This window comes from Miniopterus natalensis, chromosome 8 (assembly GCF_054644295.1).
Source record: "Miniopterus natalensis isolate mMinNat1 chromosome 8, mMinNat1.hap1, whole genome shotgun sequence".
Taxonomy (NCBI): Eukaryota; Metazoa; Chordata; class Mammalia; order Chiroptera; family Miniopteridae; genus Miniopterus; species Miniopterus natalensis.
In genome coordinates this window covers 51,800,535-51,818,168 of record NC_142088.1, presented here as the reverse complement: position 1 = coordinate 51,818,168, position 17,634 = coordinate 51,800,535, and the positions used below count along the sequence as shown (strand labels likewise).

The following is a 17,634-nucleotide window of genomic DNA, read 5'->3' as shown; positions in this document are numbered from 1 at the left end:
AGTATCTTCTGGGTGATTCCAGGCATGCTACAGTTGGAAATCCAGTTGGATAATATTTTTCACCCTGTCTCCCAAGCAGAAATCTTTAGTTTCATTCTGTATTTCCTCAGTGCATTCTATATTCCCTTTCTTGCTCCCTGAGAACTTTTAATTGTCACCAAACACATCTAAGTATTGAGTTTACCCCCCAGCACGCCATCCACCCTCACCTCCTCATATCTCTAAAGCCCTTAAACATCACTACTGGAGCATGTCTCTGGCACAATCTCCCCGCTGGACCTGAGGCCTTGAGTCCCCTTCCCCAGAATAGACTCACAAATACCACATCTTACAAAAGATTTGCATCAAAAAGACTGTAATTGAAGCCTGTAGGCCTTTGTTATAGCTGTTTATGCAACTCAGTTTTGATTTAGATGCAATGTTACAGTTGAACTCTAAGTTTGCAATTGGCTTCTATTAAATGTGTTAAAGGAATCAGTGGGTACTGTCTTGGCCAATGTGGATCAGTGGTTAGAGCACTGGCCAGTGCACCAAAGGGCCTCGGGTTCAAGTCCCGGTAAAGGGCAAGTACCTGGGTTGCAGGTTCAATCCCTGGCCTGGGTCAGGGTGCATTTGGGGGGCAACCAATTGATGTGTCTCTTTCACATCCAAGTTTCTCCCTCTTTCTCCCTCCCTTCCTTCCTCCTTCCGTCCCTCCCTTCCACTCTCTAAAAATCATGGAAAATGTCCCCTTGGGTTAGGATTAACAAAAAAGAAAAAAGAACCAGTGGATACTTTGTGTCCAGCCACGAAGAGACAGAAGTGCATTCAGCTGGATCAGGACAAGGAAGGACACAATGGCCTGCTCTCTAGACAGTTGGAGAGAACATGACATAAATCAGAGATCCTGCATTGTCCTTGTTGAGACTCACTGACAGAATTGCATTTCCTTTTTCGGATCAGAGAGCCAGGGACCTTAAATATAATAAGGGCTCTATCCACCTTTCTCCTACTTCGAATGGTAAGAAGCTGTAACAACACTGAGCTTGTCTTCTTGTCCAAGAATTATCTTTATTTTTCCCTTATCCTTAAAAAAAAAAAAAAAAAAGCTTTATTGAGGTATAATAGACGTAGAGTGAACTGCATGTTTTAAAGGTGTACAATTTGATAATTTTTGATGTGTATACACCTATGAAACCATCCCTAGGACCAAGATAACGGACAGATTTATCATTGTTAGAAGTTTATTTTGTCCCCCAAAATGATAAAAAGAAATCTATTTAAAAATGGGAAAAGTGTTTGAATAGACCCTCAAAAAACATATGTAAAGGTTAATATCCAAAAAATATAAGGAACTCATACAACTTAACGAAAGGGAGACAAACATCCAATTAAAAAATGGGCTGCCTGGCCGGGCATGGCTCAACAGTTGAACATTGACCTAGGATCCAGGAGATTGTGGTTCGATTCCCAGTCAGGGCACATACATGGGTTACGGGCCGGATCCCCAGTTGGGGGTGTGCAGGAGGCAGCCGATCAATGATGACTCTCTCATCACTGATGTTTCTATCTCTTTCTCTCCTTCTCTCTTCCTCTCTGAAATCAATAAAGATATTTTTTTTTAAAGGGGGGGGCTGAGGATCTAAATAGACACTTCTCCAAAGTGGCCATATAAATGGCCAATAGACATATGAAAAAGTGCTCAAAGTCACTAATCATCAGAGAGATGCAAATTAAAACCACAATGAGGTGTCACCTCACACCTGTCAGTATGGCTGCCATCAACAAATCAACAAATGACAAGATGTGGAGAAAAGGGAATCCTAATACATTGCTGGTTGGTGCAGCCACTATGGAAAACAGTATGGAGTTTCCTCAAAAAATTAAATATGGAACTGCCATTTGACCCAGTGATCTTACTTCTAGGAATAAATCCTAAGAAACCTGAAACAACATTCAGAAAGAATATATGCTCTTATGTTCATAGCAGCGCAATTTACAATAGCTAAGGTCTGGAAACAGCTCAAGTGCCCATCAGTAGATGAGTGGATAAAAAACAGTGGTATATTTACACCATGGAATACTATGCAACAATAAAAAAGAAGGATCTCTTACCCTTTGGGACAGCATCATGGATGGAACTGGAGAGTCTTATGCTAAGTGAAATACGCCAGTCAGAGAAAGACAAGTGTCACATAATCTCACTCATATGTGGAATCTAATGAACAAAATAAACTGATGAACAAAATAGATCCAGAGACATAGAAGCATGGAACAGACTGAGGCATCTCAGAGGGAAGGTGGGGGTGGGGGGTAGGTGAGGAGGGATTAACCAAAGAACTTATATGCATGTATGCATAACTCACAGGCACAGATAATAGTGTGGTATAGGCCTGAGATGGGGGGGGGGGAGGTTAATGAGGGGGAAAAAGAGGGACATCTATAATACTTTCAACAATAAAGATAAAATTTTTAAAAATATATGTAGAGGGCCAATAAGCACATGAAAATTTGCTCAAAAGCACAGTCATTAAGGAAATATGATTTTAAAACCACAAATATATACTACTATATACCCACAAGAATTAAAACTTTTAAAAGCCAAGTGTTGGTGAAGATACGGATTAACTGGAATGCTTATACATTGTTGGAGGGAATAGGAAATGGTACAAGTGCCTAGGAAAACATTTTGGCAGTTTCTTATAAATTAAACATACCCTAGGCTTTCAAAGAGTGGAAGTGTACTATATTTTTACTTTATATATATTTTAATCTTCTGTGTCTTTAATAAGGTCCATTCTTTTATTAGAAAGTCATCTTGCTTTAAGTTTCACCTCTGGATATAGAAAAATAACTCATACTTAGACTGATATAACATCTACAATTAAAGTTTATATTTTATTCCATATCTTTTATAATGATTGAAAAGGAGGCAATGAATAGGTAGCATTCATCCTAATTGGTGTTCCAGCCTTTAGCTTGCCTACTACCAATCCAGACTCCACATGGCCACCAGCTGTCTATTCAAAAATATGAGAGTGCCACACTCCAGCTTCATAAAGCTCCAATGACTTTTATACCTTGAAATATAAAAGTCCTAAACCTTAACCTGACCTATGGGCCTGTTACAACCCAGGCCCGGCTAACAATTTGTACCTCATTGCTTGGTAATCCACTGTAAAATCAGGTGATGTCAAACAAATTGCTATAATTCATTCATGTCATTCTCATGTCTTCCTCCCACAGTGCTATGAGCCTGCTCTTCTCTTTGCTAAAATGCTCTTCTATAATTCCCCCTCCCTATCCATAAGGTGAATTCACACTCAGTCATCACCAGCCTAATAAATTCATTACTTGTGTCATTTCTCCTATTTTATTATTAATGTTTGCCTCTGCCACTGAACCAATGAGCAAACCTCAAAGTGTGGTTCTCGTTCCACAGCCAGAATAATCTGACACTCCAGTTAAAAATCTAGATTCCTGGGCCCATCCAACCTCAGAATCTCTAAGGGTAGAGGATAGTAATCTAAATTTTAATAATCCCTCCCCAAGGGATTTTTAATGCATAAAAAAATTGAAAACAACTGCACTAAACGATGAGCTTTAGCTTCTTTGTTCTCCCAGAGCCTAGTACATGATAGGTACTCAATAAATATTTATTCAATATATACATGATTATATAATCCACATATATTTCAAATCCAACATATTTAAATCTAAACTTCTCTTTTTTCTCAAACTATTTTTCTGTCTGAGTTAGTGAAGCCCTTATCAGAGTCTCCTTGAGCTATTTTCTCTTTTTATCCCCAAATTTATCATTATTCAATATTTGTTAACTTAGTGTTTGAGTTACAAGTTTTGGACTCATTGACAACTTGTCCTTTAGGGACCTTCTCATTTTCTTCCTTCTGACAACTAGCACAGTTCTTTATCCAAAGAAGATACTCAATTAATGTTTTATGTTTAACTTTATTAAATTTCTTCCTAATCAAAATAAAATATTAAAAATTAATACTGGCCAGGGACCTATAATGCACAAATGTTGGAATGGTTCTACTTTCAAATATCAATTAAAATTGTCCATAAAATTGTCCAAGCACAGTATATTATCTTTCAAGGGTAGAAGACTTGCTTTCTTCAAAGTCAGGCTTAACTGATTACAATTTACCACCACTAATATAAGGAACCCTTTTCAGGAACAAATGCCTAAGGGAAGATCACAGCAGTCTTCATTCTCTGGGCCTTAGGGACTGAGGCTATTTCTTAACCAGCTTCCAGAACATATAAAAAATTTTTTAAAAAAGGAAACATACACAAATGTTTAGATGACAGCCAGAGTTATATTCACGCATCTTCACACACACACACACACACACACACACGCACACACACACACAGGCACGCACAAAAGCTAACACCAAAACCTGGGTTTCTAATCATGCTGGTTCTCAGAAATGTGTGCTCCCCATAAGGTGCTGTACTCTCTCTTCACTTCTGTGCTTTTGATAATTTATCTACCTTTCACCATCCAACTAATATTTATTTTCTTATATCACAGTATGAACAGAGATGATTATGTTTTTACTCAGCCCTAAAGTCTAAGGATAGCTTCTTCAAAAATAGCCCATGCATTTTAAAACTGAACTCCATCCCCATGGTGCATGCAGGAAATGGCAGAGCTACCTGCTGCCGTCCACGTGGGTATCCCAGATCAGTGAGCATACAAAGGAGAATCAGGGATTCAAGAAACGAGTCCCCATAGCTGCATTTATCTGGGCTCCCTCCCTTCAGGCAAAGTATAAACGTAAAGGCCAAATGCTACAGGAGGCAATGCATAAGTATAAATAATTCAGAATCTTTCCTTCTTTCTTTCCCAAGTTTTTGGGAGCCTGAGATCTCAAAGCATGGATACTATTCCCCTTCGAGCACTAGAGTGACAAGCGGTATCGCTGTCTGCAGATCACTCTGAGCTCCTCGGAGAACAGTGCTCCTGGCAGTGCTCAAATTTTATGGACAATGTTTATGGCAGGTGATATTAAAATGCAGATTCTGATGCAGTCGTTCTGGGAATGTATAGTTTTTATTAAGTTTTACTCTGTCTGAGAAGGGATTTCACAAAAATTATAGGCAACGTTCAAAAACTAACCAAACAAACAAACAGTGAGAAATTTTATTGTAGACCAGTGTTTCTCAACTTTGGCTTTACATTAGAAATACCTGGAAAATTTCTCCATTGTCATCTCCACCCTGTCACCCTATCAATTAATCAGAAATTAGAGGGACTTCTTCAGAGTGATCCTAAGGCAGAGTCTGTGGGAACCGCTCTCTTACCCGCCTACCAGTGCCACGCGAAGTCTGGTCCAAGTTTGGTGCAATCAGCAAACAGCTACGGTCTGCGATGAGAAAAGTATCAAATCTGAGAGTATGTTTTTAGAAACTTTTCTAGCACTATGACGTTGCCATTATATCTATTAAATCAAACAATAAAAATAGATGGACTGTTATAAACAGGTGACTTACAAAGAAGCATTTTGATAACCCCTCAAGTAAAGCTTAATTACACAGCCACCTCTAGTGCTGAAATTATGCTGGGCCCCTTCTTTAAGCTGCCGCCCCTTCATACTGAAACATGAAGGTCAGTGGTTAATTGCTCAGGTAGCTCATTGGGAGACCCGGGTACAACAGGGTTAAGGAGCTGGAATGGGGGTAGGTGGGGTTACAAAGCAGGAACACATGCCCTCCAAGTGAGATAGCTCCCTTTCCCTTTAATTACCCTGAAAACATACACACTCTCACATAACACGGAAGGTGAGAGCTGAATGAAGTTTTCTGGGTAATGGCTTGAAATGTTTTCCTTATGAGAAGTGGTGTTGAGTTACAGCGTGCAGGCTGAAAACTGGGAGGAGAGAAGCCACAGCCCCAGCCCGGCCCCCACCTTTTCTTGGGCTTGTAGGAAGGTGGACATGGGCTCCCGGAGACAAGACGAGTGATATGCTGAACTGTCTGGCAGCTGGGATCCACGGCTCCCAGAGTGACCCAAGGACAGTGTTCAGCAGGGCTTAGCCAGGGGCCAGCCCAGCACGCACAGATGCTCCGCTGTGAAATGCCACGCAGGCAGAGACTGACAAGCGGTAGGAGCTGAGCTTTCCCCTCGGACTGCTGTTTCCTGCTGAGTTCAGGGGCGGGGGGGCGCTTTCTGGCAATTCTTCTGCTGCTGCTGCGGCTGCTGCTGCTACTTCAGCTCCCTCTGCACTCAAGGTAAGCAGGCTCAAAGGGAGGGCAGGCTGCAAGGGGAGCCTTTGTACCATGAACAAGATCCGAAAGTTTTTCCGAGGAAGTGGGCGAGTCCTGGCATTTATATTTGCAGCTTCTGTCATCTGGCTGCTCTTTGACATGGCAGCTCTCCGCCTCTCATTCAGTGAGATCAACGCTAGGGTCCTGAAGGAGGACATCGTCAGAAGGGAGAGGATAGCGTTCAGAGTTCAGCCAGACCAGATGAAGATCCTTTACAGCAGCATAAAAGAGGTGAAGCCCCCACTAAGGGGCCACGGCAAGGGCATATGGGGCAGAGAGAACTTGAGAAAGGCTGAGGAACTTGTGCTCAAGGTTGAAGATGATTTGGACCAAGCCCAGAGGGAAAGAAATATGCAGAAAGGGCCAGGACATGCCAAAATTGCACCTTTGTGGCACCCTGCACATCTGCAGACCCTCCTGGCGGCTTTTACCAAGCCGAGGACAGAGGAACATGACATCAAACCTAAAGCCTACTCTCACTCTGTGACCCCAAAGCACACGACAGCTCAGGGGGCCTGGAAAACCACATTCATGGCAGCAAGAGGAACTTCATTGCCCACAATATCTGTACACACAGGACCTGTTGGTATAAACCAGGAGGCCCAGAAGACACATAGTCACAGCAGTGACACATCGAAACAAGCAGCTGAAAGGAAACTGAATGTGACCATCAGGCTTAATAGTGACAGATCAAAGCAGCAATCACAGGCAGCAGCAAATGAGAGGACACTCCCTGCCAGCCCACCAGTGCCAAAACCTAGGGAAGACTTAAATAAATTTGAGTCCCAGAGCAAAGAACTAAATGCATATAAACACAAAGCCAAAGAGAACCCACCCTTTCCCAAGTTCATTGCCAACTCAGATAGCTTAAAGAAACAATCTATTAATGAGACACAGCTGGGAGGCTTGCCAAAAGATGATGGAGCCAAAGTGGCTGGTGGGAAGAAACTCAATTTCTCTGAAAGCCATGTTGTGATGCTAACCAAGGAAGAGGGCCTAAAGACAAACACCAAACGGGTCCCTAATCCTAAACCCAAAACTATATTTCCTTTAGTATTGGGTGAGAGCCAAGGGAAACGCATTTCCAGGAATAGAAGTGAGGCATCTTTCTCTCCACTTGCCCCGCAGAGAGCAACAATGTCTCAAACCAGTTTAGCCTTAGCTGGGGGGCTAAAGCCAGCAAGAATCAGCTTCACTGCCAAGGCCCAGCATGAAGAACTCAGCCAAAGGCGCACAAAAGCCCTTTCACCTGAAGACCGTGAAATGCACCAGGTATTAAGCATCGATATGACACTTTCTCCAAGGGACCCCAAAGCTCCAGGACAGTTTGGACGTCCTGTGGTTGTTCCCCAGGGAAAAGAGAAGGAGGCAGAAAGAAGATGGAAAGAAGGAAACTTCAATGTCTACCTCAGCGATTTGATCCCAGTGGACAGAGCCATTGAAGACACAAGACCCGTTGGGTAAGATCCATTTCTCTTCTCTTCCCTCCACACCAAGTAGTTTGGCTCTGATGTAGAGAAGATTTATTTCTAGATAATTTTGTATGATTTTTTGGTCACCTAGAGAACTAAAGCAATATAAATCATTAACACAGTCCAAATAGTCTATCACCCACAAAAAGAAATGTTCCAATATCAGCATGCCCACTGTGTTCTCTTTCTAGTCTCATTTCTCTGAGACTTTGGCCCTCGCCCCTATTAGCTTATGTTTCATTTCCTTTCCTCTATTGAGAACATAAAAATGATTAGATGAACTCAATTCCTAATAAGGTATGTCTGAATGATAGAGCTTAAATTGTCATTCCATTAGGAAAAGTGACAGTGAAGTGAATTCCCAATTTCGAAACTTTGCATTGCTAGCAGGCTTGTCAGGAATATATTTGGGAATGGAGCACAGAGAAGGAACCTTCTAAGCCTCCCTAAAATCATATCTTAACCGGCAAAATTCTACCTACTCATGAGTAATGATCACCATAATAGCAAGTGAAAAGTGACTTTTCTTCCTAAAGTTTAAGATCTTTTGTAGGTGGGGATGGTAGACATTTCAGTTCAGTTATACAGGAACATCAATGTTGGAAAAAGTCAATCAGCCAATAGCTAGCAAAAACCTGTATAAGAGTATAATAACCGCTTATATTTCTAGAGTGGCAACATTTACAAAGAGCCTGCATACACATCAAATGAACTCCATAAGAGCCCTAGAAAAGAGGCTGCAGATATTATGGGTTCAAATCAGAAGTTATATCACTTTCCCAAACTAGCATAGCTCTAAGGCTTCCCAAAGCGCTTTCATGAACCAGTGCTTCAAGGAATGAAATTCCTGTGATTACATCAGCCCAAAGTGGGTCAAGTCACAAGGATATGCTCTGATTCAAATACAGTTGGGCTCCCACCTCTTTTTAACCTCCTCATAGATTAGGGTACTTTGTAGCCCTATATTCACTAATGATTCATATCAAAGCTCCATGTATGCCTTGATATTCAGGTCCCTGAGCCAAACAATGTTTGCCTGGAATTTGGAGTTAGGGAATGTCAAGATTTACGCTTAGCACATGTGGTATGTAAACAAGGGCTTTGTTTGGCCTCTGTAGAAAACTCTTTTTTGTGATCTAGGTAGTCAGTGTTAGTAGGAGGAAGGCAGATATAAATGAGCCTGTGTTCATATTAGAAAGAGGAGCCTCTTCACTGCGATATCAGCTACAAGGAGGTCATTTTCCACTCTCTTAGCCTTGGCAAATGACTGTCAGACTTGAACTAATTGCCTGCTTACCCCAACCACTGTGCCACTCATGTTCCTCACTCTGGTGAAACTCACTAACCTTGAGGAGAGCACAAATATACCCAAAATCAAGATGAAGAAACTGAGGGCCTGGAAAGGTAAATTATCAGTGGTAATGGAGCTGATAATTACAGGGAAATGATTAAAGTCCATGCTCAAAATTATGCAGCATGTTTATCTCCCATCTCTTGCTGATTACACGCCCTCCCCCCCCCAAAAGGGTCTTAGAAATTATGTAGGAGCTCTGATCTGAAATTCTGTATTTACAAATCATGTGTATTTAACATGATTTATATAGGTATATGCCAGCTTTGTACACAGAATGGAAGGGAATGAAGCGGTAGTTAAAGTAGCTCCATTTCAGCATCCCTTTAGTAGCCCACAGATTGCTATGGATCCTGGGGAAGAGTCAGACATGCACAGAAGCCCAGGCTGCAGTTCCAAACCAGAGAAAGGGCAATTGTGTGAGGGCCAAAAGCAAGTAATAATGATGCTATTATGCATGTGATTTACTGAAGGCTTGCTGACTCCCAGCACTTGTTAGTTTCTGAAATTTGGTCCATGGAGGTTAAGGATTGCAGCCCAGGAAAGTTACTTTCACAGTCATGCTCTGTCTTACGGGGGAGGCTGTCCAGACTCTAGGAGAAACCGACACGTGTGCTTGAGAGGATGAGTCAGACAGCATATGGCCGGGCCCCTCCCTCTCATCACACAGCCCACCTTGGCCAAACACACCCATTCTCCGCAAGCTGCCTACCTGATGCCACTCCACCAACAGGATGGAGGGGACAGTTTAGCCACCAGGGATCCTATTTATGGAACCCCCTGAAGTATTGACAGCCTTTATGTACCATTCTTCCTTGAAAGAGAACAAATCTTTTTTTTTCTTCTTTTACTCAAACACGCTGACTACAAATATGTGCAAAATATGTATTCATATGGATAAAGGTTGGAAGAAAATACAAATGAAAAATATTTTATTCATCGAGTTGGCAGGAATTGGAGTGAAGCTTTCTTACTTTGATTTTATTTATTTTCAGTCTTGTTCATAAAGCATATGAGACGGCTTATAAAAATAAACATTAAGATTTTTTTAAAGATAATAAAATTTAAAAGTAGGCATAAGAGAAAAAGTGTTACAGAACATAATACAAAGTGTGTATGTGTGTGTGTGTGTCTGTGTCTGTGTGTGTGTGAGAAAGAGAGAGAGAGGGGAAGGCTGGTCCTAAAATTAGCTACTGTAGCAGCCCACTGAAATCTTTACATCTTAAGAGCTCTGGAGAATCTCTCCCTTACTGTCCTTGACATTTCCCCCCAAATCCACCATTACGGATTGAATAACACCGTTACTGGCATATCATAACTACCAAGTGAATATAGATTGAAAAAAAAAAAGGTTAAAAACGATAGACTTGTTAGATTTATTTAAATTTGATCCCCTTCAATAAAGATAATAATAACTAGTTACTAGTTCATAGTATCTTCTTAAGGATGATTTGATGGATATGCCAGGAGGAGGTTGACATTGAGGAGAGGAGAAAAGCAGGAACTCACCTGCTCTAGTTCTAAAATCAGACTCTCTTTTCCAAACCTGCTTTTCCCTCCTTTTCTCTTGAGTCCCTAAAAAACATCTCTAAGATGTTAGGATGTAATCATGGCCTTTTCCAAAACCACAGGAACTCCTTTCTGTTATCAGCATTTTCCTCACTGTCTTTTTCAGTGCCACCCATGTGTCTGCCCTTTGCAGTGTAGCTATAGCTGTCTGGCCGTGACATTCTCTCCAATATGGGCCCTCAGCGTGAGGAAACTTAAGTCTCATCACCCTTTCCTACATATTATGCTCATTCCCATCCACTGATGTTTTTATTAGCTAGTCCCTCCCCACAGCCTCCCACCATTTTCCCTCAGACATCTTAATGTGACACTGCTCAAAATCCAGCCGTAGCTCACCTGCACCTGGACCACGATGTGACTGTGACCTCTACGTTCCAATGACCCTTCATGTTCTCGTGGTTACTGAAACACTCCCTGTTTTATGCTCTCCACTAACTAGAACCTTGAGAATCTATTCCTCCTACTCAGTGAAATTATAAGCTTCTGAGAAAAACTCTGTCTTTTACTTTCTTTTGTACTCCCTAGTACTGAGCACAGTATTGTGCACTCAGAATATACAAGTTTACACAATATGGCTTTAAAATATATGTTTCTCTAAAATGATTTTTTAAAGTTGATATTCTTTTTAAAAAGTAAATGAGAGGTGACTATTCAAATGAAACTTGCAATGAGTCCTTTTATAAATTAATAATGACTATAATTTTTCATTTTGAATATAGGGAATATATCAGTATCTGCGTAAAGGTAAAAACATCCTGTTCTAACATTATGATATACCCATTAATTCACGTTTATTCTTTAGTGCATATTTTCATTATTGTTTTGGTTTTTAATTTTAATATTTTGACTGTCAAGGGAGGAAAATCTTGTCTTAAAAGGATCTTTTATGTCAGTAAGTAAAATACAATTTCACTTTTTCCTATAAGGTATGTTTAAAATAAAATGCTTTTTGACAGTCATTTTGGAGTTCCAGATTGAATAATTTCTTTATAAAAAGCTAATCCTTATAGTTTTTTTAAATTTTTTAATTTTATTTTTGTTTAAAATATTACAGATGTCCCTTTCTCTCCCCAATGACCCGTTCTTGCTGTTAATTAATAAAGTTGGTTTCAGTCCGTGATAACCCGTACGCCATACAAGTGTTGTTGCAGGGCATTTCTACTCAAAGACGTCCGTCTCTGGGCCTGCAGCTATAGTTAAGGTGAAACTCCAAAACTGAACTCTTTTTAGGATTTCCTAAATCTGTATTTAGAGAAAAATGACTCAAAAAGGTTTTTGCTGCCAGCATTTAGTTTCTCAAGCACACTAAGAATTACAGCACGCTCCTCCACTCCTGCCCTGTAGTCATGACTTGCCTGAATTGCTTCATTCAATTCTTGCTCTTCCTGCAGAACGCTGGCAAGCCCCTTGCTAAAATGTTTCAAATTGGTCTCCATTCCCTCAGCCCACGGCTGGGACTTTCAACCAATAATTTGATTCCTTCCTACACAGCTAAAGAGAGTTTTCTTTTGGCGCATGTGAACAGCAAAAGATAGCATGCATTTGCCACAAACCAGTCTAAATTACTGAGGGGAAGGAAAGATCTTTCTAGAACCTTTCTTTCCATCCCTCCCCTCCCTTTCCAACCCTGGTGAGGTTAAAACCCATAACTAATGAATTACTGGAGGAGGAGTGAAAGCAGCTAGGAGAGAGAAAACAGACTGACCACATATCATTCTAAACCGCGGGCTCCTAAAATGTATCAGACTTGGAGAAAAGAGAAACTTTAAAGTTAAATGGAGTTCAAAATTTTTAATTTTTATATGGGATGCATACTGCTTTTGTGACTAGTAGTGACTGGAAAACATTGTCTAAAATTGACTGGAAACACTATGAGACCTCCCTGAAAAACCAAACAGGGGCAAGGGGGAGAAATCTCACAGGATGAATTTAAAAGGTTCTTTCTGCTTTCACCCTTATGGGTCAACAGGATGCAATGGTGCTTTGGAAGTGTGTGTGTGTGCGTGTGTGCATGCACGTGCTCACGCGTACTTGTCACATTTGTGTTTGTGTGCATTACAGCACAGTGCACTATTTCACTGAAAAGTCCTGTTGGAGAGCAGGAAATAAAAAGCAGAATTGTTTAAAAGGTATAGGCTAGAACGTAACCTTAACAAAGGTTAAATATGGCTGAAAGATGATTACAGAGCCTTTTGATACTTTTATCTACCACACTTTCCTGGTAACTAGGGGAATAATAAGGAGAAGGGTGACCAGGGGAGAATGTAAAACACATCTCTGCTACCCATTCAAAGAGAAGAAAACAGTTGAACGGTGTCTAAGTCATGTAAAACTGAGCAATGTTAAATCAAATCCATGACTTTTTCTCCTAAATGCTGCCAAAGAACAAGAAATACATCTGGGAGTGAGTAAATCAGTAAATGTGGGAATTCAAACCTGTTTACACTTCTGTTTTACACATCTAATCCAGGGCCCAGCTTAATCCCAATTTAACCAGAGGCCTAATTTTATCAACTTCTTGTCATAATATTGCCCTGGGTACTCTTGTGCCAGAAAGTAACTTCCCATCGGCTGTTCTGGATGAGCCATTCAGAGCAGGAGCCTCTCAAGGAGAAAACATTTTTTGCTTAAAGGTCAGAAAATTTGGGGTAAATAGCAATGTTTAGAAGTTCTGTTTTGTTGTTTGCTTTGAACATGAAAGGAGCTTTGTAGAGTCCCCTCTATGAAAACAAAACAAACAAAAAACTCATAGACACAGAGAACAGTATGGTGATTACCAGAGGGAGAGTAGGGAGGGGGGAGGGGGGAGAGGGAAAGGGGAGATAAATGGTGATGGAAGGAGACTTGACTTGGGGTGGTGAGCACACAGTTCAGTGGACAGATGATGTGTTATAGAATAGCACACCTGAAACCTATGTACTTTTACTAACCAATGTCACCCCAATAAATTCAATAAATAAATAGAGTCTATATTATTCCAAACTATATCATCTTCTAATTTGGCCCTGCTTCTAAAATGCTGGTATACGGACATGTGTGAGAAGCAGCAATGCTGAGAAACTTAGTATTTACAAGGGCTTTACGACTTGCCTTCTCATTTGATCCTTGCAACCACTCCTCAAGGCAAGTGCTGTCATTCCCCCGGCTTCGTCTATAGAGAAGCTGAGCCTTGACGAGGAAGCTGAGCTTTCAGACCGCAGCACATAACTCAGACGGCGGCAGTTCATTTCATTCCTTGGGCTGTTTGCTCCCTGACTATCACAAGCTGGGCACACCATGCCAGGCAGCGGGCACAGTTCATCCTTCACGTCATCTCATTTGATCCTGACAACAGCCTGCCATATGGATAAAGTGTTGCCCTCCTTATTATCAGATGAGGGAAAACACCCAGGGAAAGGTAACTTGCCCAAGGGCCCACAGCTCACAAATTGGTCTTCTGATGCTTCCTCACGCAGTATTAATTCTACTTACACCAGCTGGTTCTCTCCCAGACCCCAGGCACTCTTTCCCCGTAGTGACCATCATCACCTCCACCTCACCTAGGTTTGCCAAGGCTCTCTAAATAAGGGGAATCTCTCCCTTGCTGAGCTTCACTCCCCCCCAAAAAGAGCTTATTTATGTTCCAGGCAGTGGTGTGTGTGATTGTGTGTGTGTGGGGGGGGGGGGTGCACGTGTGCACACGTGCAGATTTTTATGTGTATATGTTTTTATTTTAATCAGTCCTCACAGCGGCACTACAAGTGACATACTGCCTCTCATATGGTTTACAGAGGAGAGGGGTGAGGTTCTAAAAGCAAATGACCTATCTGCGATCCCAGAAAGCCAATAGAAGATTTGGGATTCAAAAGATACCCTGACTTCTAATTCTAATGTTTTTTCCCAGGATACAGATCCCCTCCCTTTGTTACCTTATAATCATATGACATTGGCAGAAATTAAAATATTTCTTTTCCTTATACACAGGGCAGAGGTGTGTGAGGAGAATTACTTTTGCATGTTAGGTACCGCATCAGAGAGAAAATTTATAGGAAATCGTTTTCTATATAGCACTAAGCAAAGGTGATTCTTTAAAACTGCCCCCAACAACCACAGCTCAGCAGTGAACGGATATTCTGGGCTCCTGCTATGCCCTCTAAACCTCATGGTCCTGCTTCTAAGGCATGGAGCACAGCATTATGCAGAAGCAGAGGGGTGGGGAAAAGAGGTAAAAACAGTGACCCATTGAGAAAGTGTGGGAATTATGACATGGGGTGAAACCATAGAAGTAAGGAGAGTCCACATACTCAAAGCCTCAAGGTTCTTCTTAAGGCCAGTGGAAAGCATTGAAAAACTTAATGCCATAGAGAGAACAATTTAATTTACCTTTTCTCAGAGGTCCTATGATCCAGAGGGAAGTGAAGCCCTTATGGCTAAAGCTGAATAGAGAATCACGAATGTTAATACTAGATGAAGCTTCAAAAGCAGTATAATCCAGTCCCTTCTGTTACAAAGAAGTCTGAGGAAAGAAGTGACTCGTCCAAGGTCATACACTGTGGGAGACAGAACTGCCCCTGAGGTGCCCTAACCTCCACCCAGATCTATTTCTGCCACATCACACCACGTCCTGCTCTCCTCCCTCCCTCCCTCCCACTTTCACCCTGACAGCTGCCTGCTCAAAATAGCCTATTGTTAAAGTGATGAATGTTGAGGCGGTTGTTTATGTGTCTAAGCCTGAGTCCAGTAGCTTTGACATTCAGTTACCCCAGGAACCACGGCTTCAGCGGGCTAAGGCCTTTGGAGTACAGGTGGTGAGTGTGACTGAAATCTTATAAATTAGTAGTCAGGCCACTCTGGCTGATTGTCAAGAGTTGTCTCCTCTAGAAATAACAAAACATAAAAGTAAAAATTTTATATAACTATACTTTCTTATCGGTAAGAGGAAAAGAAGCCCCAATAATTCTGAGGTCTTGGAGAAAATAATATAATTCCAGACAAAGCTCTTTAGCTAGATGCTCGATTCTCCCGATCATCCTGAAGATACCAGAGCTTGGGGAGTGAGCCTCCAAGGCTCACAGCGAGGCAGTAGTTGAATTGCAAATAGAAGCTGAGAAAACATTCTCCTCGACCTTCTGTTCCGACCGGAGAGGACTGAGACTTGCCCTACAATAGTGCACTTTGACTGTCTTGGAATAAAATGAAAAATTCATAGATGGTAGAGAATGTTATCATTCCCTCTATCTTCTCATTTGAAACCTTCTTTATTTGATGGGCTACATTCAAATCAAGTTAGTGGCTGAGGATTCAGCACACACAAGCCAAGAAGGTGAAAAATATCACTTTCCGAGTCTCTTGATAAAGGATGAGTCCTTGATAAACTTGGATTAAGGGACTGCCTGGGAAAAGGGCAGTGCCCCAGTCAAAATGTGTGTATTTGCATTGTGGATAATCATAGGTCCTCACACGGGTTTTTACAATGGGGCTTAGAAAGTATTTTCATACCCATTATCTCATCAGATCTTCACAGAGGTTCTGTGATGAAGGCATTGTAATCTCATCCTAAAAGTGAGGAAACTGAGCTCTAGCCAGTATGGCTCAGTGGTTAGAGTGTCGTCCTGTGGACTGAAGGGTTCCGGATTCGATTCTGACCAAGGGCACGCACCTCAGTTGCAGGCTTGATCCCCAGCCCTGGTCAGGGGCATGCGCGGGAGACAATCAATGTGTCTCTCTCACATCGATGTTTCTATCTCTCTCTCCTTTGCACTCTCTCTGAAAAAATATCCTTGGGTGAAGATTAAGGAAAAACAAAAATGAGGAAACTGAGGTTCCAGAAAAATTATGGGATTAGTCCAGGGTCATGCAAACCATAAGTATCAGAAAGAACTAAAACTCAGTCCTTCATCATCTTCCTCAAGTTAGGGGGTCTTTCTGTCCCACCATAGTAGCATTTTAACTTTGTGCAGGACAGTGAGTCCCCCCATTAGAGTCCCCATTTGTTTTTAGTCATTGGATTGTCTACAGTAATCTAAGTCCAAGCTTCCCCCAAACAAAAGAGATTGAATTAACTTTTAAGGATAGCATGGGGACTGCAGACTCTAAATAGCTAATTTTTTAAATGAATGGGCATATTGAATAAAAATATGATTTCTTATTCTCAAAAAAAAAGATTACCAACACAGAAATATCATACATTGCAATTAGACTTTACTTTAGCTGTGACTCCTCAGCCAGTATAGCAGAAAGCAAAGTTCCAATAGGCAAATAGGAAGAAAGGAAATTTACTTTAGTTGGGTCCGTATAGGATAACTTGAAACAGACTTTACAACCTACAAAACTAAATGATTGTCAGTATGTAAAAATGGTGAAAGAACTAATAATGCTGAAAACTCTTCTGGTCTGCCCCACAGCACTGTTGTACAAAACAGCATGCTGATTTTTCTAGACACCTGAGAACATGTTTAACCTGTTTGGTAATGCAGGAAACCAGGTGCCTATAAATGTTAGCATGGCCTAACATCTCAGCCACCTGAGCCAAGGCACACTCTGAAACTCTGTGTTTGAAACCTCTCACATCTCCTTCTGTGCCTCACTTCCCCATTCTTTAAAGCTTCCCCCTTTTCCAGGCACCAATATGATCTGTACAATACAGTCCTCCACAGGCTCTTCTTCCATATGATCCCTTAAATACATCTAGAGTATGTCTGTCAATAATTAACAGAGGTACTATTTATTTCCTGGGATATTAGTATCTACTGGAATCTTTCATAATCTATCCATATGGTTTTCATAGTGGAATTAAAGCCCTATGACATCCTGCAGTAAATGGAGGATCAGATATGTGGTGAGTGGAGGTGCCTTCCCCAAATCTCTCAAATCTCTGAGAGCGTTTTCTGCCTCCAATTTCAGACTGGCTAGTATCATCACCTTCTTAGAACTTCCTCCTAAAGAGACCAGAAATCTGCTAATTTACAGTATAAGAAGTTTCATCTGCAT

At 41.3% G+C, this 17,634-nt stretch overlaps 1 protein-coding gene across 1 annotated transcript in view; it reads left to right on the top strand.

Moving 5' to 3' along the window:
• The first annotated feature begins 5,927 nt into the window (after positions 1–5,927).
• Positions 5,928–17,634, top strand: part of GALNT5 (polypeptide N-acetylgalactosaminyltransferase 5) — a 38,818-nt gene continuing 27,111 nt past the window's right edge. Inside the window, exon 1 of the mRNA XM_016199327.2 lies at positions 5,928–7,733. Within this exon, the coding sequence (XP_016054813.2) occupies positions 6,286–7,733 (1,448 nt within the window). The 5' untranslated portion in view covers positions 5,928–6,285. The remainder of the gene's footprint in view (positions 7,734–17,634) is intronic.